The following is a 20620-nucleotide window of genomic DNA, read 5'->3' as shown; positions in this document are numbered from 1 at the left end:
GAACAATGTTTCTTTGCTTGCAGATAGAGAGAATCAGTCCGTCCTGATTACGTAAGTTTTCACAAACATCTTACTTTTCAAAAAGTGTTCCTTTTGCAGTATGTTGGGTATTATGAAGTCAATATTGAGTAACTGAATGAGAATATGTGTTAGGTTATGAAACAAGTTAAAGCAATGCCATTGTCTTTTCTTGCTTAATGAATGCTGATATGATCCGAACCCTAAACCCCTCTTTCTCTGTCTATAAACCAGTGGAGAATCCGGTGCAGGAAAGACTGTCAACACCAAGCGTGTCATCCAGTACTTTGCCACCATTGCTGTGGCTGGCCCAAAGAAGGAAGCACCTGTCAGCGCTGGTAAAATACAGGTAAGTTGTGTTGATGTGTGCTACAACATAGAGTAAGTTGAAGTGAATGATTAAAAACTGGGCGGAACTCTGGGCTTTACGGTGGGAGCCAATCACATTTCAGAATCATTTTTTTTCATGAGGTACCTCATTATAGCCACTTTCTCAGCTAAAAGGAACAGATGTTTTGTTGAAAGACAAATTAAAAGAGATTTTCAGTTACTCACACTTTAGCGACTTTGTCTCTTACAGGGGTCTCTTGAGGATCAGATCATTGCAGCTAACCCCCTGCTGGAGGCTTACGGTAATGCCAAGACTGTGAGGAACGACAACTCGTCTCGCTTTGTAAGTATGAGGGAATACACTTTGGCAGTTGTAGTTTTTTTGTTGACTGATTTCTAACCACCCCGCTCTACTGTAGGGTAAATTCATCAGGATTCACTTCGCTACATCCGGCAAACTGGCTAGTGCTGACATTGAGACCTGTAAGTTGGTATTAGTCATTTCTCCATACTTATTCTACACATTCTTCTTTTTTTTGCAAAATACCCATCTCTGTCCTGTTCTCTCTATCAGATCTGCTGGAGAAGTCCAGGGTGGCCTTCCAGCTTCCTGATGAGAGGGGTTACCACATCTTCTACCAGATGATGACCAACCACAAACCTGAGATAGTCGGTACGCCAAAGCAGAGAGCAGGGAAAACTAGCGCCCTGCTGTGAAAGTGAAATACTCATACAGTAGCTGCTGCACTAAGTAGAGTCAGAGATGGTATAAGAATTGGGCTTTGGTTGAGTTGATGAAATGTGCCTGGCGGGGGGAATAGGTAAAGCAATCCACTGGCTATTGAGCATATGTATTGAGTACAAGTGGTCCATATATCTTCATGCATTTGATTTAATGGACAACTTTGTTCTCTGGTCACCACAGAAATGACACTCATCACCACCAACCCCTACGATTTCCCCATGATCAGCCAGGGGCAGATCACTGTGGCCAGCATCGACGACACGGTAGAGCTGGTCGCCACAGATGTGAGTCGCGCAAAGGGCTTTTATTTGTATCAATGATTTGTTTTGGAGTATCCAGTGTTAATGAATCCTCTTATAAGGGTACATCCACAAAGCCCCCCTGTGTAACATTGTTAAAATCCTGTTGTGCTGCTACTCTACTAAAGGAATAGAGAAGTCTGACATTTCCATCCATTCTGCTAGATTTGGAGCTTCCAGAGCCGTACTCTGACAGAGTGAGTTTGTCTTCAATTCCTCACTGTTTCCTCTCTCATGTGAAATCCCTCTCTTTCAGGAAGCCATTGACATCCTGGGCTTCACCGCTGAGGATAAAATGTACATCTTCAAGCTGACGGGCGCTGTCATGCATCACGGCAACATGCATTTCAAGCAGAAGCAGCGTGAGGAGCAGGCCGAGCCAGACGGCACAGAGGGTGAGTTCCACCTCTTACCCCAAACATGGAAAAAAGAACATTTAGAAGTTGTTCCTCATGAAACCTTACATCAGAATAGCTGATCACTCTGGCCAGACAGAATATGTAGACCCTCTACCAATTATTTGAAATAATGGAAATATGTGGATTGATTCAAATTAAAAACAGTTATTTCAGATACATAGATTTCAGTTTCACTGATAAAACACATAGAACATGCTAGCGTGTAAATTGTTGTTGTAATTTATTTGTCATAAATAAACTGTACCATGTTTGTCATTCTGAATGTACATTTGATTGTTCCATGTTTGTAAGCAGGGCTGCTTTGAAAAAGAGACCTCGCTCTCCGTAGGGTTTGGGTCAGCCTTAACCCCTGCCTAAATAAACGGTTAGGGTTAGGGTTATGGTTAGCCTTAACCCCTGCCTAAATAAAGGGTTAGAGTTAAAGTTTAAATAATATGGCTCTGTCCTTGAGTCTGTTGTTGCTCCTTCTCTTTCCAGTGGCTGATAAAATCGCTTACCTCCTGGGCCTGAACTCAGCCGACATGCTTAAAGCTATGTGCTACCCCAGAGTGAAAGTTGGCAATGAGTATGTGACCAAGGGACAGACAGTAGCCCAGGTAAGGCATTCATGGATCATTCTTTAATTCATAAGATACTTCTCTGACATGTTGTGAACAATCTTTTGGTTTGTATTGGTTGTATAGTGCTTGAGTGTAAAAGTGCCACGCTGTGGTTCAACAATGATAAGAAATCATAAAACACAATTTCCCTAATCAGTCAACACCAGTATCAAATAAAATCAAACAGCCCACCCTCCCTCCCATCTCTGATGTCAACACAGAAAAAGAAAGACAAACAAACAGCTCCCCACCCTCTCCCCCATGTCAAATGCAGTCACAACACTTGCCTATAGTTTCTCTGATTCAGTGTCCTAATCCTTAAACCCTTAAAACCTCTCTAATATGCATACCACCGTCCACCTGCATCACCTCAACTACACATGGTCATTATCTTATGTATTAATTTGAGGTATAATTGTTTACAGGTGAATAATTCCGTGATGGCTCTGGCTAAGTCCATCTATGAAAGGATGTTCTTGTGGATGGTCGTCCGTATCAATGAAATGTTGGACACCAAGCAGCCAAGGCAGTTCTATATCGGTGTGCTCGACATTGCCGGTTTTGAGATCTTTGATGTGAGTACGTTGTCAGGACAAGAAAACAAGTTGCGATTATGACAGATTACAGCCCCATGGATGACGAAAAGATTCCTTTATTCTGAAATTCCTTCAACAGTACAACAGCATGGAGCAGCTGTGTATTAACTTCACCAATGAGAAACTGCAACAGTTCTTCAACCACACCATGTTCGTCCTGGAGCAAGAGGAGTACAAGAAGGAGGGAATCGTCTGGGCGTTCATTGACTTCGGCATGGACTTGGCTGCCTGCATTGAGCTTATTGAGAAGGTAAGCAGCCTGTGAGGATTATACTATTTAATGATGGGTGTCAAAAGCAGACTTAATAGAGGTAGGTGTTTGAGCCTACTGCAGTCTCAGAGATTTCCTCATTGTGGTACAACACATCTTACTGTTCATAACTCAATATGTTAGTACTTGCTTAATATGCTTCCACAACATGCATATCATCATATAAAGGTGACTGTTGAAGTAAAGAACATGACATTATGAACATACTAATTTAATTCAAATCTCTTTTTGCACAGCCATTGGGCATCTTCTCCATCCTTGAAGAGGAGTGCATGTTCCCCAAGGCTTCAGACACAACCTTCAAGAACAAGCTGAACGACCAGCATCTTGGCAAAACCAAGGCGTTTGAGAAGCCCAAGCCTGCCAAGGGCAAAGCTGAGGCCCACTTCTCCCTGGTGCACTATGCTGGCACTGTGGACTACAACATCACTGGCTGGCTGGACAAGAACAAGGACCCCCTGAACGACTCTGTGGTGCAACTCTACCAGAAGTCCTCAGTCAAACTGCTAGCTATCATTTATCCTCCTCCTGCAGCTGAAGGTAACATAAGCATCATGTTAATAACTAAGCATTAGGATGATGATTAGCATTAAGCCGGACAGACACTACACGGTTTCAGCCACAAATTTGCCAAGAGCCAAGTTCTCATGACTAAATGTTCACATAAACGCAGGTCATCTGCCGTGAACCTTGACTCGCACAGTGTGAGTTGGTCAACAACATGAAGAGAAGACCCATTTGAATTCTGACATTTGAACTCACACATTTAACTTGGTGTGAATGAGACTTTACATTCCTTGCCACATTACAATATAATACTTAAAAGAATAGCTGCAATGTAATCTTTTGGGATCAAATTTCTGTCCAGAACCTCTTTTCTACATAGCTACAATATACATTCTAATAATTGGTTTGTAACCATGAAATTGAAGAAAAACTGTGGAAAAACAGCTGTTGTACAACATCTATCAAAAATGATGATGATCATTACAAATTCCAGTTATTTCTGAAGAATTGACAACCAGGCTGCCATAGTTTGTGCCTGGATATTGTGTCCAAATTCTCCTTATGTTTTTAAGGCTTTTTCTCTGTGAATAAGACATAGACTACGGCTATACAGACAAAATATTTTACTATTACGTGGCCAGCGCCATTTCTACCATTGTCTTGGCAATGAAAAAGCGTTGAAGGCAAGGGTGAGAGGGGCTCGGTCGCCTCGCCCAGCGTGAGGGCTACAATCAGGTCTACATGTGCAGCATACATTGCATCAAGACAGCGTGGCGTGGATAATTTGTCTTGCAGTATGAGACCCTCTCATCGCATTTGTGAGAATTGGACAGTGTCCGTCTGGCTTTAGAGTTAATTACTGCAGCAGATACAACTTGAAGTTAATCAGAGATTTATATCATTTCTAACACTCTTTTATTTACTCAAATTATTTCCTTGAAAAAGACACCACAAAGAAGGGAGGCAAGAAGAAGGGAGGTTCCATGCAGACTGTGTCTTCCCAGTTCAGGGTGAGCTTTTGATAGTCCTGCCTGCCTGAAATTTAATATCCTTTAAAAGTGTGTATTAAGTCTGAATTATTTGTGAGAACATTATGGTTTGTGAACTCCCACAGGAGAACTTGGGCAAACTGATGACCAACTTGAGGAGCACCCACCCTCACTTTGTGCGCTGCCTGATCCCCAACGAGTCAAAGACTCCAGGTACAACACAGAGAGACATTTTTAAAATATAAATCCTATAACAGGTTTATGTAGGGGTTAAGATGCATTTTGTGTTTTCCAGGTCTGATGGAGAACTTCCTGGTTATCCATCAGCTGAGGTGTAACGGTGTACTGGAAGGTATCAGGATCTGCAGAAAGGGCTTCCCCAGCAGAATCCTCTATGCTGACTTCAAGCAGAGGTAGAATACACAATACACAGTACACAGTACACACACACAAACACACACTCATACACAGTGCCCTTCCTTGACAACATGAGAAACAGCTTTGAGACTAACGTATTTAACAATTCTATCTATACAGGTACAAAGTACTGAATGCTGGTGTCATCCCTGAGGGTCAGTTCATGGACAACAAGAAGGCTTCTGAGAAGCTGCTTGCATCAATTGATGTTCCTCAGGATGAGTACAAGTTTGGACACACCAAGGTAAGTGCTCAGATTCACCCGGGAAATGTTTCCACATAACAGGACTAAAACATTAGAGATGCTACAGGATAGTTTGTATAATATCAGACTACAGTTCTAAAAGTCGAGCTTATGAACAAAAACAGGTCCCTGTCGCATGCCCCGCAGTGTGAGAATTCCACTGAGCCCAACCCATGGGCACGCTAGCGTGAAAGTGAAAATACTGCTGCTTCAAAATATTGGCACTGAAAAACGAGTGATGCCGTGGCTGAATGAGGTAAAACAGTGATAGATTATATTTGTACGAACTAAACATTGACCGTCCATGCCCAAAATAAGAGGTTTAAAAAGTACAGACATACTGTAGTTGTGAAGATCCCGCAAAGCATCTCTTTAATGTAAACTATCCATAAAAAATCTCCGTCATCTCTTAATTTCTCTTTCCTTATGTAGCATTTGGAGCTATATTAAGAGGAGAAAAATATTGCCCACACCGTAACATTTTCTAAGTTGTAAGAACCCAAGCTTCAGATAACTTTAATTCCTTTTTGAGTGCTTTGTGTTTGAGTGGTATGGCTATAGCTAATCTATAGATCTGTTCTTCAAAATCTCATGGTGAAATTATATGCATTTCAATGTTGTTACAACCAAGTCTAGTGGTGTTGAACCACCCATTCTGCCCCTTCGTATACGTACGTCACAATGTCTAGCTCCTCCATTTGACATGTTTGATTATCTGTGCTCAGGTGTTCTTCAAAGCTGGTCTGCTGGGGGTCTTGGAGGAGATGCGAGATGAGAAGCTGGCAAATCTGGTAACCATGACTCAAGCTCTCTGCCGTGGATACCTGATGAGGAGGGAGTTCTCAAAGATGATGGAGAGGAGGTATGGGATGGAAGATAATCTCTCTAGCACTACATACACACTACGTATGTGATGCATTATGAATGCATATACAGGCAATTATATAATTATATCATAATGTAGCCTGGGTTACTTTGCCATGTAACTTTGTTATCATTGAGCCGTTGAAAAGCATAAAACTCACTACGCCACAATTGCCTTCCTGCTTGCCGTCAACCAGAGAGTCCATCTACACCATCCAGTACAACGTCCGCTCATTCATGAATGTCAAACATTGGCCATGGATGAAGGTCTACTACAAGATCAAGCCCCTGCTGCAGAGCGCTGAGACAGAGAAGGAGCTGGCCAACATGAAGGATGACTTTGAGAAGTGCAAAGTCAACCTGACCAAGGCAGAGGCCCGTAAAAAGGAGCTGGAGGAGAAGATGGTATCCCTCCTGCAGGAGAAGAATGACCTTGCCCTCCAAGTTGCATCTGTGAGTGGGCGACCAGCCTCACAAGGGCACACACACTCACACACACACACACACACACACATGCACGTAAACACAAACACGCAAGCATTTTTCATAGATTTGTATTGATTTGCTGTGTGCCCTTGTACTAGAATCAGTTTATATTTGCATACACATTGAGTTTTGAAGCCGTTTGCCTTTTCTTCCCTTTGAAACCAGGAAGGAGAGTGTCTGAACGATGCTGAGGAGAGGTGTGAGGGGCTCATCAAGAGCAAGATCCAGCTGGAGGCCAAACTCAAAGAGACGACCGAGAGGCTGGAAGATGAGGAGGAGATCAATGCTGAGTTGACAGCCAAGAAGAGGAAGCTGGAGGATGAGTGTTCTGAGTTGAAGAAAGACATTGATGACCTGGAGCTAACTCTGGCCAAAGTGGAGAAGGAGAAACACGCCACTGAAAACAAGGTCTCAAATAACACATACAAACTACAATCTGATCAAACTGTCAATGTCAAACAATCAATGAATCCAACCATAGCAAAACAATAACTAGAGTTCAGCAGCATAGTACTCCCCACATTCATAGCATATTCTGGACTCTTCATTCCATATCTGATATGAATTCATGGTATACACTGCCATCTAGAGGATCACTTTTAGTACATGCTAACAATGTGCAAGCCACATCATATGCAATAAAATCTGCATTTCCCTTTGTGAGGTGAAGTGACAAAAGACCATTTCTGTTGTGTCTATGTTCAGGTTAAAAACCTGACTGAGGAAATGGCATCTCAGGATGAGGCTGTTGCAAAGCTCACCAAGGAGAAGAAAGCCCTCCAAGAGGCCCACCAGCAGACACTGGACGACCTGCAGGCAGAGGAGGACAAAGTCAACACTCTGACCAAGGCGAAGACCAAGCTGGAACAGCAAGTGGACGATGTGAGTGGGCAATGAAATTAAAGCTGTGCTAGTGTCAACCAGGATTGGAATAGAAGAGTAAAGCTAATTGTTTCCATAAGTTAAAAAACACAAGAATATGAAACAGTCACATACAAGGTGGGAATTATTAGATGGTTATTATAATATGAATGCCGAGTCATTTAGTTTGAGGCAATCATCATGAACCTGCACCCTGGCTTATGCTCTCAAAGGCATTACTTTATTAATCTAGTTTACTTTATCAACAACAGTGTTGTTCATGATTTAGATGTTCATGACAAATATGTGTGTTTATCTTCTAGCTTGAGGGTTCTCTGGAGCAAGAGAAGAAGCTCCGTATGGACCTAGAGAGATCCAAGAGAAAGCTGGAGGGAGATCTGAAACTGGCCCAGGAGTCCATAATGGACCTGGAGAACGACAAGCAGCAGTCTGATGAGAAGATCAAGAAGTAAACACAAACAAATGACAACAAAGTTGTATTTGATATTAATTGAACATTCATTTTTCTTTACATTGTTGCAATAGTCAGAATCATCATTGTGTTGAAACAAAACGAAAAAACGTTTCTATTGAATAAAAAAATAGACAAATCTGAACAGATGTCTTTCTATAAACCAAAGTGAACGGTATGATAAACCTTTTGTTTCCAGTATCAAACTGCAATCAATCTGTTTGTGTTCTTTAGGAAGGACTTTGAGACCGCCCAGCTTCTCAGCAAGATTGAGGATGAACAGTCTCTAGGTGCTCAGATGCAGAAGAAGATCAAGGAACTCCAGGTACAGAACAGGACCATCAGATGGCTCAGTTGTCTGTATAGTTTCTAACTACACTGCAATTAACATTGTCAGGATCACTATGAGAAACCGTGATCAATTCATTCTCCTGTTAGCACAGTCCTGGTTTGCAATGGTTCAGTTGGTTTAAGCATGATGCTTAAACACCATACAGTACATTCTGTATGTTAACTGTAAGTTGCTTTGGATAAACACATCTTAATATTAAAATAATCATTTGTTTACTATTATTTTGTGAGCTCCTTTGCTTTGACTGTGTTGTAGATTTCATCTCTCTGTTTGTGTGTCCCTATTGTAGGCCCGTATTGAGGAGCTGGAGGAGGAGATCGAGGCTGAGCGTGCTGCCAGAGCTAAGGTGGAGAAGCAGAGGGCCGATCTCTCCAGGGAACTTGAGGAGATCAGTGAGAGGCTGGAGGAGGCCGGAGGTGCTACCGCTTCTCAGATAGAGATGAACAAGAAGCGCGAGGCAGAGTTTCAGAAACTGAGACGCGACCTAGAGGAGTCCACCCTGCAGCATGAGGCCACAGCCTCCGCTCTGAGGAAGAAGCAGGCAGACAGCGTGGCAGAGCTCGGGGAGCAGATCGACAACCTGCAGCGCGTCAAGCAGAAGCTGGAGAAGGAGAAGAGCGAGTACAAGATGGAGATAGATGACCTCTCCAGCAACATGGAGGCCGTCGCCAAGGCTAAGGTCAGTAGCAATGTTTGGATGGAGCTGTGTTTGTGGGGGCCAATTCAAATACAAGTTAGAAATGGAAAGCTTGGCATTCAAGGCTTGGCTCAAGATAATCATGGAAAGTAATAATGGTTTATGTTTCACTACCAGGGCAATCTGGAGAAGATGTGCCGTACTCTTGAGGATCAGCTGAGCGAGATCAAGACTAAGAATGAAGAGAATGTGCGCCAGGTCAATGACATGAGCGGACAGAGGGCCAGACTCCTGACTGAGAACGGTACCAATGATACTCCAGATACTGTAGAAATTCATCTTGGACCAGCTTACCAACCCCAAATCCTACCCTTAACCTTAAAAACACATAACTGACCATAAATCAAACTTGATACCCTATAAGATCAGAAATATAACTGACAGTGACAACAATGAACCTTAACCATTAGAACTTTGCGAACACAGACCCGCTTAACAAGATGCTCTGTTCCCCACAGGTGAGTTTGGTCGCCAGCTTGAGGAGAAGGAGGCCCTGGTGTCCCAGCTGACCAGAGGCAAACAGGCCTTCACCCAGCAGATTGAGGAGCTGAAGAGACATGTTGAGGAGGAGGTCAAGGTAAGGAACTCAAAATAAACACCCAGTCACTTCTAACTGTAATATTTAGTCTCTCTGCATGTCTCTCTCTTTGTCTTTTTCTTTTTCAATAATGCTCTTACACCTTCTCCACACCTCCTACTCCCTCTCACCTCTCTTCTCCCTATCCCCCGTCACCTCTTCTATTTCTCTCCCTAGGCTAAGAACGCACTGGCCCACGGTGTCCAGTCTGCTCGCCATGACTGTGACCTCCTGAGGGAGCAGTTTGAGGAGGAGCAGGAGGCCAAGGCAGAGCTGCAACGTGGCATGTCCAAGGCCAACAGTGAGGTGGCTCAGTGGAGGACCAAGTACGAAACTGATGCCATCCAGCGCACTGAGGAGCTGGAGGAGGCCAAGTGAGTCACACACAACCCCCTTATTCACCATGGATGGGGGGGTATTTCATTTCTGTTCTGTTCATTCTGGAGATGAGTTGACACATTTTAATCAAAGAATTACATTTTTCCATTATATTTTGTAGAAATAGAAATGGAATTATTTCCCAGATATATATTTGAAGGAAGCTAAGTGAGTCACACATAACAGCAAAAACAGTCTATCCCACTGTTTGATACAGGTTGACAATGAAAGGAAACCAGAATGTAGAAGTAGAAATGTAGAAGCTCCGGAGCAGGGCTTCTTAATTTCACTTCATCATCAGAACAACACAAATGAGTTACTGTATACTGTTTCTCCCATCACCTGTAAGAGCCAGATGTGCAGACATTCTCTGACACAATCCCTCAGAGGTGAAGCTTTATGATCCCTCATCTGTCTAACAGGAAGAAGCTGGCCCAGCGTCTGCAGGAGGCAGAGGAGACAATCGAGGCGACCAACTCAAAGTGTGCCTCTCTGGAGAAGACCAAGCAGAGGTTGCAGGGAGAGGTGGAGGACCTAATGGTTGACGTGGAGAGAGCCAATGCTCTTGCTGCCAACCTCGACAAGAAGCAGAGGAACTTTGACAAGGTGTGAAATAACTAAATAAATCAAATGTATTCATTCTCGCACCATATCGACCTCTTTAAATTGAAATGATAAATAGAGTATATTGTTAAATCATATTTCTTATTACAAAAGACCCATCAATTCGCAAACAGACAGATAAAAGAAAAAAGCGAAATATTAAAATCACATGGATTTCCCTAGGTCCTGGCAGAGTGGAAGCAGAAGTTTGAGGAGGGCCAGGCAGAGCTGGAAGGAGCTCAGAAGGAGGCTCGTTCTCTGAGCACGGAGCTCTTCAAAATGAAGAACTCCTATGAGGAGACTTTGGATCAACTAGAGACTCTGAAGAGAGAGAACAAGAACCTGCAACGTGAGTCAGCAGCAGTAGTTTTATTTGGCTCATGATGCGCTGTCTTATTTCATCAAGCTACGTATGACCTGATTCTTCAGAACAATGTTCAAAATGTCTAAAACGTTTTAAGACACTAAGCTTCGCCAGACAGAACAAACATTTACATGTATTCTTCTCATAATTCATTATGAACTCCAGTGTGTTCCAATGTTCAAAGAAAATCTCCCTGTTCTGAATGACTTCTGTGTTTCTGTTTGCAGAGGAGATCTCTGACTTGACTGAGCAGATCGGGGAGACTGGCAAGAGCATCCATGAGCTGGAGAAGGCCAAGAAGACTGTGGAGACAGAGAAGTCTGAGATCCAGACTGCCCTGGAGGAGGCTGAGGTAGGAACTCATGCAGTTTAATCCTGTTCATTTGGAACATATACTCATCCTTTCATTTAAGCTTTACTGTCCAGGTTAGTCTCATTGAGATAAAATAATTTTTTAGACCTGGTCCTCCTATCCTATTACCACATTTTCGTTGCATACAGTAGCAGGGCCCTTTCCAGGACAAGCCTTACTTAATGAATGCCAGTCCACTACTCTCTCCCACAATCAACGTGTGACGACTGTTTCGTTTTGTTCAGGGTACACTGGAGCACGAGGAGTCCAAGATTCTGCGTGTGCAGCTTGAGCTAAACCAGATCAAGGGTGAGGTGGACAGGAAGCTGGCAGAGAAGGATGAGGAGATGGAGCAGATCAAGAGGAACAGCCAGAGGGTGACTGACTCCATGCAGAGCACCCTGGACTCAGAGGTGAGGAGCAGGAACGACGCCCTGAGGGTGAAGAAGAAGATGGAGGGAGACCTGAACGAGATGGAGGTCCAGCTGAGCCATGCCAACAGGCAGGCAGCCGAGTCCCAGAAACAGCTGAGGAACGTCCAGGGACAACTCAAGGTAAAGGGCTGGGAAACCAGTCAATGTAAACATTACTCCTAACCATACATTTCAGATATTTTCCTATCGGCCTCCAACAACAAGTTTTAATGCACTACGTCTTTGTGAATCCCAGGATGCCCAATTGCACCTTGATGATGCTGTTCGTGCAGCAGAAGATTTGAAGGAGCAGGCAGCCATGGTGGAGCGCAGGAACGGTCTGATGGTGGCTGAGATTGAAGAGCTTAGGGTTGCTCTGGAGCAGACAGAGAGAGGCCGCAAAGTGGCCGAGCAGGAGCTGGTGGACGCCAGCGAGCGAGTGGGACTGCTTCACTCCCAGGTATAGGTGATTTCTAGGCAGTCTCATCTTACCCACAGTGTGACTTTTGTATGATTTCTTGAAATACAGTTCCAACTAATCATTGAGTTTCCTCATACAGAACACTAGCCTTCTGAACTCTAAGAAGAAGCTGGAGACTGACCTGGTTCAAGTGCAGGGAGAGGTGGACGACACAGTGCAGGAGGCCAGGAACGCAGAGGAGAAGGCAAAGAAGGCCATCACTGATGTAAGTCTCCATATTCAAAACAAAACAACACAATGAACGTTATCTGTTTATCTGTTATCTGTTATCCAAAATAGAGGTCTTTACAGATCCATCAGAACCCGAAAACTCGAGACCCGGGTAAATGACATATATTTTCCATCTCCAAGTATCGGACATGAGGAGGCCTTATTTACTGAGGTATTCAAAAACAGAAAGTTAAGCCTGGTCCTGGTTGGAGTCGAAAATGCATGGGTCCATTTCAGAACAGGTCCATGTCTTCTGACCTGTAAAGACCTCTACGCCATGAGCCAATTGTTGTTGGGCTGAGCACATGATCTGTGACACATTGTGGATGAATTAAATGATTCCACACACAACCATTTCAGGCGGCCATGATGGCAGAGGAGCTGAAGAAGGAGCAGGACACCAGCTCCCACCTGGAGAGGATGAAGAAGAACCTTGAGGTCACAGTCAAGGACTTGCAGCACCGTCTGGATGAGGCTGAAAACCTGGCAATGAAGGGTGGCAAGAAACAGCTCCAGAAACTGGAGTCCAGGGTAACTTTGCAGAACATATTGTATTTAATAAACTTTTGTTCACACAGCCGATCTATATTAGTTTAGAAGAATCAACCTCTACTTCTTTCCAATAACCCATGACTGATTTCACCACCTTAAACACACGGCTGTGTTCCCTCCATACAGGTGCGTGACCTTGAGACTGAGGTGGATGCCGAGCAGAGAAGGGGTGTAGACGCAGTGAAGGGTGTCCGCAAGTATGAGCGCAGAGTCAAGGAGCTCACTTACCAGGTAAGAGAAACAGAAACACCTTTACACATTCTGGTACAGTCAGGAACCTGAATGCAATTGAAGTATGAGCATTGACTTTCTCCCACAGACTGAGGAGGATAAGAAGAATGTTGCCAGACTTCAGGACCTGGTAGATAAGCTGCAGCTTAAAGTGAAGGGTTACAAGAGGCAGTCTGAGGAAGCAGTGAGTCACATACTGACAGTCAAATATTCTTACAGCATAACCCTAACCCTAGTCAGTTTAAGTAATTGCTGCTCACGCATGTCTATCCACAATGACAATGTATATCGCAAGTAACTGTTGAGGTAATAATACACATACTGCATAGTGTTTGCTTCTATATTAACATCATTATAGAGTAATATAATGTTCCCTTTTAATTTGGTTAATGTTTAACAACATTTCAAACATTGTAGGCTGAATGTTATTGTCTCCCTCTCACATTCTCTATCTCTCTTTTCCTCTCCCAGGAGGAACAAGCCAACTCCCACATGTCTAAGTTGCGTAAGGTTCAGCATGAGATGGAGGAGGCTGAGGAGCGTGCTGACATCGCTGAGTCCCAAGTCAACAAGCTCAGGGCTAAGAGCCGTGATTCTGGAAAGGTACAAAGCTGCTATCAAACCTATACCTGAGTCATGTCCAAATATGACCTCATCAACAACACCATTTCAGGTTCACTGTACACATAGAGGTCAATATTGACTTTTACATTCCCAAATCTTCTTTTTGGCATTGCAAAATGCATTAGGGTGCTCATGTTAATGACAGATTAATACAAAACAAACTGACACTCAAACTTAAACTCAAAGCTGAGACCAGAACCAAATAATTGCTTGCCCTAAACAGTCTATCGTGTTCTTTGAAGTGTTCATATGTAAGACGTTCATTCATGTTTATCCCTTATTTTCTTTTTCTCTTTTCACAGGCCAAAGAGGCTGAATAAACAAGACCACACACTCTGTGGTGCTCAGGTTGTGAAAACATAAAATATGATTTTCATGGTGGAATTCTGAGCATTGATTAAAACACTGTACGTACATTTCCTTTGTGACTTTGTGGATTTATTATACAGGCTTTCTCACACCACAGCAAATTTACAGGGCCTATTATGGATGTACATATACTACCTGATACACTGATTAATCCCATTGACTAGTAGCACATATAAAAGAAAAGGTCTATGTTGTAGAAGTTGCATAATAGGTTGTGTAGTAATGTATTCATATCAGGGAATGAGTGATAGATGTTTTAATAACATTATAATTGAGTAACAAAGAGGTCAATTAATGCCTTTGTGTCAGCGTTAGGGTTAGGGTTAGAGTCAGGGTTAGCCTTTAGTGTGTCAGGGTTAGGATCAGGGTTAGGGTGTTAGGAAGTCTGAACTGTAGTAAATAAACAACATTCTCACATAGGAAGTCTTGAATTAAAAACAACAGGAGACCTGCAGGATACATTCTTAGAATGATCTTGGCTACAAGTTCTACCCCACTGAAACCATTTATCACTTTATCCGCTACCATAATACCTCTCATCTCTCTCTATATATATCCTTCTCTTATCTATATTTCCCTCGTCTATCTAACTTGCCTTTATTGTGCCAGGGTTAGGGGGTTAGGGTTAAAGTTAGGAAGGCTGAACTGTAGTTAATAAACAACATTCTCACATAGGAAGTCATGAATAAAAACAACAGCAGACCTGCAGAACACATTCTTAGAATGATTATACAACAATGCACTCCCTTAGCTACCAGCCCACTAAAACCACTCTCAACCACTTAACCAACCAACTCTACCACTCTCAACCAGTCAACCAACCAACTCTCTACCCACTCCACTTAACTACCCCAGACTCATCCTATCTATCTATCTACCTATCTACCTATCTATCTATCTATCTATCTATCTATCTATCTATCTATCTATCTATCTATCTATCTATCTATCTATCTATCTATCTCGCTATTTCGACAGCGGATCAACGAAGGCATCCATGGGCGTTTCCTGTTATTACGGAACGCCCATGTCAGGAAACGCCTAGAATTGCAGTATGCAGTAAGTACCCGACTGGGTTGTCCTTCGCAGAAGATCCCTCCCTCTACGACAACCCCCAGCACAACAAAAAGAAGCAGGCGGCAGCGCGCTCTTTCTGTAAAGATTGGTCTCAATCACGTCCTCACAGCGGAGATAAATTCGCCCCATAGTCCCAACTGAAGTCATACTTTTACTCGTACTAAGCTTGAAAATGAGTGGCAGAGGAAAAGGAGGTAAAGGACTCGGCAAAGGCGGCGCCAAGCGTCATCGCAAAGTTCTTCGCGATAACATCCAGGGAATCACCAAGCCCGCTATCCGCCGCCTAGCTCGTCGTGGTGGTGTCAAGCGTATCTCTGGTCTGATCTATGAAGAAACCCGCGGTGTGTTGAAGGTGTTCTTGGAGAATGTGATCCGTGACGCCGTCACCTACACCGAGCATGCCAAGAGGAAGACCGTTACGGCCATGGATGTTGTCTACGCTCTGAAGCGCCAGGGACGCACCCTGTACGGCTTCGGCGGTTAGACTCATGGGAATCTCAACCACCCGTTTTAAATTCAACGGCTCTTTTAAGAGCCACCCATCTCCACACTCAAGGGAGTTGATTCCATCTCTAACAGTAGTCCAGCCTGTACGTTTAACCGGTGTAATTGGCACAAGCAAATGTAGGCCCTGGGTGTTCCGACGGCTAGAAAGGACATGTGGACTGTAGAAAGAGAATTACAGTCACCGTTAACTCGATTTTTACGCACACAGCATAGTGTTGCACATGGTGGCCTAATCTGTTTTTCCTGTTTGCGCATATCCAGATAGTTTAGGACTAACGGGTGGGCTTTTCCGACCGTCACTGTAACAATGCATGTTCTTGCAAAGTACTGTCCCAAAAGGACCGTTTGTGGTCGATCTTGCGGACGCGCAGGCCTTATAGCAGTATGAGGCACTTGGTATTCTAGTTTTTTTTTTTATCGTTTTACCATTCTCAATCTTCCTCTTCTTGACGTATTCATTTATGGTTGGCAAGAAAATGTAGGCCCTCTGTATAGCTACGGCTGGAAATGACAATCCCCCACAATTCGGACTCTGTAACAATGGAACTAAAGAAAAAAGTTAAACAAATAAAAACTTCCATGGACACTTACATCTGTAATGTAAGTATTTATAAAGTAGCATATTTTCGATGTGAGAGGTTAATTGTGTGTATGTAAACTGCGTATAATTATGTAAATGTGAACAAAACTTAAATAAATATATGAAAAAAAGAAATGACAATCGCACATGTGGACTCTAGAAATAAAATGACAATCCCCGTTCCCCCGTTCTATTTGTATCCTTCCTCTTTGTATACGATAAGTATTAGCATTCTCAATCTTCCTCTGCTTGACGTATTCATTCATGGTTTCATTTCGTACGGGTGACATACACTCACCGAACACTTTATTAGGAACACCTGTACACCTTCTCATGGTGGAGGTGGTGTAATGGTGTGGGTTTTCTTGGCACACTCTGCAGGAATTGCGTGATGCAATCATGTCATCATGGACCAGAATCTCAAAGGAATGTTTCCAACATCTTAATAATATAATAATAATTTAGGCTGTTTTGAAAGCAAAGAAAAAAAATAGGAGGCCCTACCCAGTATTGGTATAGTGTTCCTAATAAAGTGTTCGGTGAGTGTATATCGTCATATGAAACAAGGCAACTTGACAGCCGAGTGAAAAAGCAGCGCAAGAATGGGGGGAGACGAGTCTGTTCGTTTTACTCCAGACCCAGGCGCGGGCTTTGGAAGCATGTGTCCGGAGCCTCGGAATTTGCATATTTCCCCCTCTATATAGCGGGTGGGCTTCACCACACAGTCGTTCTTTTCTGATACAACGAGACGTCATCATGCCTGAGCCCGCGAAGTCAGCGCCCAAGAAGGGCTCCAAGAAAGCCGTCACCAAGACCACCGGCAAAGGCGGAAAGAAGCGCAGAAAGTCCAGGAAGGAGAGCTACGCCATCTACGTCTATAAGGTCCTGAAGCAGGTCCACCCCGACACCGGCATTTCTTCTAAGGCAATGGGCATCATGAACTCCTTCGTCAACGACATCTTCGAGCGCATCGCCAGCGAGTCCTCTCGCCTGACCCACTACAACAAACGTTCTACCATCACCTCCAGGGAGATCCAGACCGCTGTGCGTCTGCTGCTCCCCGGTGAACTGGCAAAGCACGCCGTGTCTGAGGGCACAAAGGCCGTGACCAAGTACACTAGCTCCAAGTAAACAGCGTTTTTCGCCTGCTAACCCCAAAGGCTCTTTTAAGAGCCACCCACCCTATCGATAAAAGCAATTCCATAGCGAGTTAAATTCGTCGCTATATAGTATACTATGTTTATATATTACAGTAGCGAGTTGAGTTCAGTCTACAATAAAGTCAACGTTATATAATATCGGTGTTTAATGACTCCAGTCGTGTCATGAGCTTTTACTGCGTTCTCTGACTTTCAACCAGTACAACTGTCACTTCAGACATTTTCAGAGGACAACCCATACATGACTAGCGAGTTAAACTCACCGCTATATAGTATAGTATATTTTTATAGTATAGTATCGCTGTTAATGCCGTGATGTTACTATCTTCTATGACTCCAGTCGGTACGTTGTATCATGAGCACGTACTGAACGCGCTTCATTCCGCCCTTCTGCCTTTGTCTCACTCAACTGCTGGGGTAGTGTCGTCACTAGTGACGTGTGTTTGTCTCTGCAAGGAACAGCTTCCTCTGAATAAAATGAACACGAGTAGGCTGAACTACACTGTACACATGGCCAGCTTCTGGATTTAAAGTTAACGGTCTCAAACCCGATGACATTAGGCTGGCCAAATCTGTGTGACAGGTGTGCAGTGACTCGGAGTGGTCCAGTTTGATTGCTTTGTTCGGCCTATGTTTCTAACTTGACACATTTCTTTATGAACTCTTGCATTTTTTCCTTAAAACTTTTAACCTGTTTTAGTCTGATCCCTATTTCATTTCATCTATTTTTATGTGAAGCGTGTTGTAACCTGCTTTGGAAGAGTGCTAAATAAATAGTGTTTATTAGCGAGAGAATGATGCAACTGTAAGGCTATTCTAGTCTATTCTAGTAATAATAGGCTGTTGATATTGTTGTCGTCTTCATCGTCAGACATTTCATATTCGGCATTAATACAATGCATGCATTTCAAATCAAATCATTTAGATGTCTATCTTCAAGAGGGACGACACAAGTCACAGGGCACCAATCAAAGGTTTACCGTATGTCAGGAGGAGTGATTCCAATGCCGATAATATATGGCAATTGACCGTGGAGGCTTCATCACAGTAGACCTGTCCTGCCGAAGATTAAGATGAGGGCAAACCACTTTAGATTACTGACATGCAGTCAAAGTAGTTAAACAACTCGCTGCCTGTTTTTCTGCCACTCACTCCTTATCAAGAGCCTTAACATAATGCAGGTGTGCTGCTCGAGTGTATATCAACAAGGCCGAGCGAAAAAGCGCCATCACCCCGGTCCACGAAGACCCACAGACAGAACGAGCAGCGAGACCGACTCCATCATCATCATCATCATCATCATCATCCCGAAACACCACCTAGGGACACGCTCCCAGCCCCGTCCAGACGACTGTGTTTTACGCCACCCAAAATAGCTCCTATTTAACACAGTCCGCACCCCCTTGGTGGACCCTGTACCTTTGTATTCCCTCACCAGACAACCTAGCTACCTGGACAACGAGTGCTGGTCGCAATCGTATGCACTTTTCGCCACTTAAGGAGACAAATAGGACAAGAAAAGCTGTGCGCACAGCTCCCTCCGACGGTCGAACGGTGGGGTTTTGAGCGAGCCACAACAAAATACACTATACCTTCGCGTCCCACATGACTTTAATCTGAACGGAGATAAGTCTGCTCTCTGACCCGTTTGCATTTGGACCTCATTTCGGCTCCACCGGTGACTTTCGGCCCTTTATTCGCGAGGAGAAAACACAGGCGCTAGAGCATTTCGGCAGCTAAGACTGCCGAGCTGGGATGGTTGAGTCTGCATGGTTCTCATGTCGCGTTTAAGGACAGCCCACTACTCCGAGTTGAGCTTCATTAGCACAGAGCAGGTTCGCAGACTCATTTGTAGCCCTACGAGTGCGTATACCGGAACAAACTAGACTTTCTACACAGACATGGCAGAAGTCGCACCAGCCCCCGCCGCCGCCGCGCCGGCCAAGAAGAAGGCAGCAGCCAAGCCCAAGAAAGCCGGCCCTAGCGTCGGCGAGCTCATCGTCAAGGCTGTGTCCGTATCCAAGGAGAGGAGCGGCGTGTCCCTGACTGCGCTCAAGAAGACACTGGCGGCCGGTGGCTACGACGTGGAGAAGAACAACTCCCGCGTCAAGATCGCCGTCAAGAGCCTCGTCACCAAGGGCACTCTGCTCCAGACCAAAGGCACCGGTGCCTCCGGCTCATTCAAGCTTAACAAAAAGGCTGTCGAGCCGAAGAAAGCCACCGCCCCGAAACCCAAGAAGGCGGCCACGAAGAAACCCGCCGTGGTCAAGAAGGCAGTAGCGAAGAAGCCTGCTGCCAAGAAGTCTCCGAAAAAGGCAAAGAAGCCCGCGGCAGTCGTTAAGAAGGCTCCGGCCAAGAGCCCCAAAAAGGCTCCGGCCAAGAGCCCCAAAAAGGCTCCCGCCAAGAGCCCCAAGAAGGCTCCCGCCAAGAGCCCCAAGAAGGCTCCCGTCAAGAGCCCCAAGAAGGCTCCCGCCAAGAGCCCTAAAAAGGCTGCTAAGGTAGTGAAGCCCAAGGCAGCCAAGCCCAAGGCAAAGAAGGCAGCCTCAAAGAAGAAGTAAACATTCAGAGTGTTAATTTCGACACTTTACCACAAAAAGGCTCTTTTAAGAGCCATCCACCTTTCCCTTAAACAGCGCATTTCTTCCATGTCGACAGGAAGAAACTTTATCGAGTTTATTTTGAGAAAGTGCAATTTACACCAGTCTCAACCACTGACCTATGCACGCATACTCAAGATTGAATTGGAAGCAATGAATGATTTAACAACTAGGCCTAGTTTACACACATTTATACATTTATGGCATTTAGCAGACACATTTATCCAAAACGACTTACAACAAATACATTTGTTAAAGTAAGTGAATCATCTATCCGTCAGTCATCATAAGTAAAAGTAATCAATGCTCGACCAGGCAGTCAATGCTAGACACACGTTTAGGCACGCTATAGAATGTCTCACTCGGTCTGTCTGCGGGA

At 44.1% G+C, this 20620-nt stretch overlaps 4 protein-coding genes across 4 annotated transcripts; all 4 read left to right on the top strand.

Annotated features, from left to right (window-relative positions):
* Positions 1-31: 31 nt before the first annotated feature.
* LOC310801322 (myosin heavy chain, fast skeletal muscle-like) lies at positions 32-14271 on the top strand (the record flags this gene model as incomplete). The annotated part of the gene is made up of 36 exons (XM_083665317.1): positions 32-51; positions 253-367; positions 599-691; positions 768-831; positions 923-1021; positions 1274-1377; positions 1649-1787; positions 2289-2407; positions 2836-2985; positions 3086-3256; positions 3514-3817; positions 4730-4794; positions 4899-4986; positions 5069-5186; positions 5311-5434; positions 6160-6296; positions 6496-6751; positions 6950-7192; positions 7490-7666; positions 7969-8114; positions 8352-8442; positions 8759-9148; positions 9284-9410; positions 9625-9743; positions 9921-10117; positions 10544-10727; positions 10908-11073; positions 11316-11440; positions 11686-11994; positions 12110-12313; positions 12414-12539; positions 12905-13075; positions 13223-13327; positions 13416-13511; positions 13799-13930; positions 14254-14271. Exons 5-36 carry the CDS (start codon positions 991-993, stop codon positions 14269-14271), a joined length of 4932 nt encoding a protein of 1643 aa, XP_083521443.1. The 5' UTR covers positions 32-51; positions 253-367; positions 599-691; positions 768-831; positions 923-990.
* A 1298-nt stretch (positions 14272-15569) lies between these two features.
* On the top strand, positions 15570-15940 carry LOC310801375 (histone H4; the record flags this gene model as incomplete). Its single annotated transcript, XM_083665369.1, has 1 exon — positions 15570-15940. The coding sequence occupies one exon, from the start codon at positions 15570-15572 to the stop codon at positions 15879-15881; it is 312 nt and encodes a 103-aa protein (XP_083521495.1). The 3' UTR covers positions 15882-15940.
* A 1300-nt stretch (positions 15941-17240) lies between these two features.
* On the top strand, positions 17241-17615 carry LOC310801374 (histone H2B-like; the record flags this gene model as incomplete). The annotated part of the gene is made up of 1 exon (XM_083665368.1): positions 17241-17615. One exon carries the CDS (start codon positions 17241-17243, stop codon positions 17613-17615), a length of 375 nt encoding a protein of 124 aa, XP_083521494.1.
* Positions 17616-19545: 1930 nt separating this feature from the next.
* LOC310801372 (uncharacterized protein) lies at positions 19546-20202 on the top strand (the record flags this gene model as incomplete). The annotated part of the gene is made up of 1 exon (XM_083665367.1): positions 19546-20202. One exon carries the CDS (start codon positions 19546-19548, stop codon positions 20200-20202), a length of 657 nt encoding a protein of 218 aa, XP_083521493.1.
* Positions 20203-20620: the final 418 nt, after the last annotated feature.

Source organism: Argentina silus (genome assembly GCF_951799395.1).
Source record: "Argentina silus genome assembly, chromosome: 2".
NCBI lineage: Eukaryota > Metazoa > Chordata > Actinopteri > Argentiniformes > Argentinidae > Argentina > Argentina silus.
The sequence above is the reverse complement of the archived record's forward strand: the minus strand, read 5'-3'. Positions and strand labels throughout refer to the sequence as shown.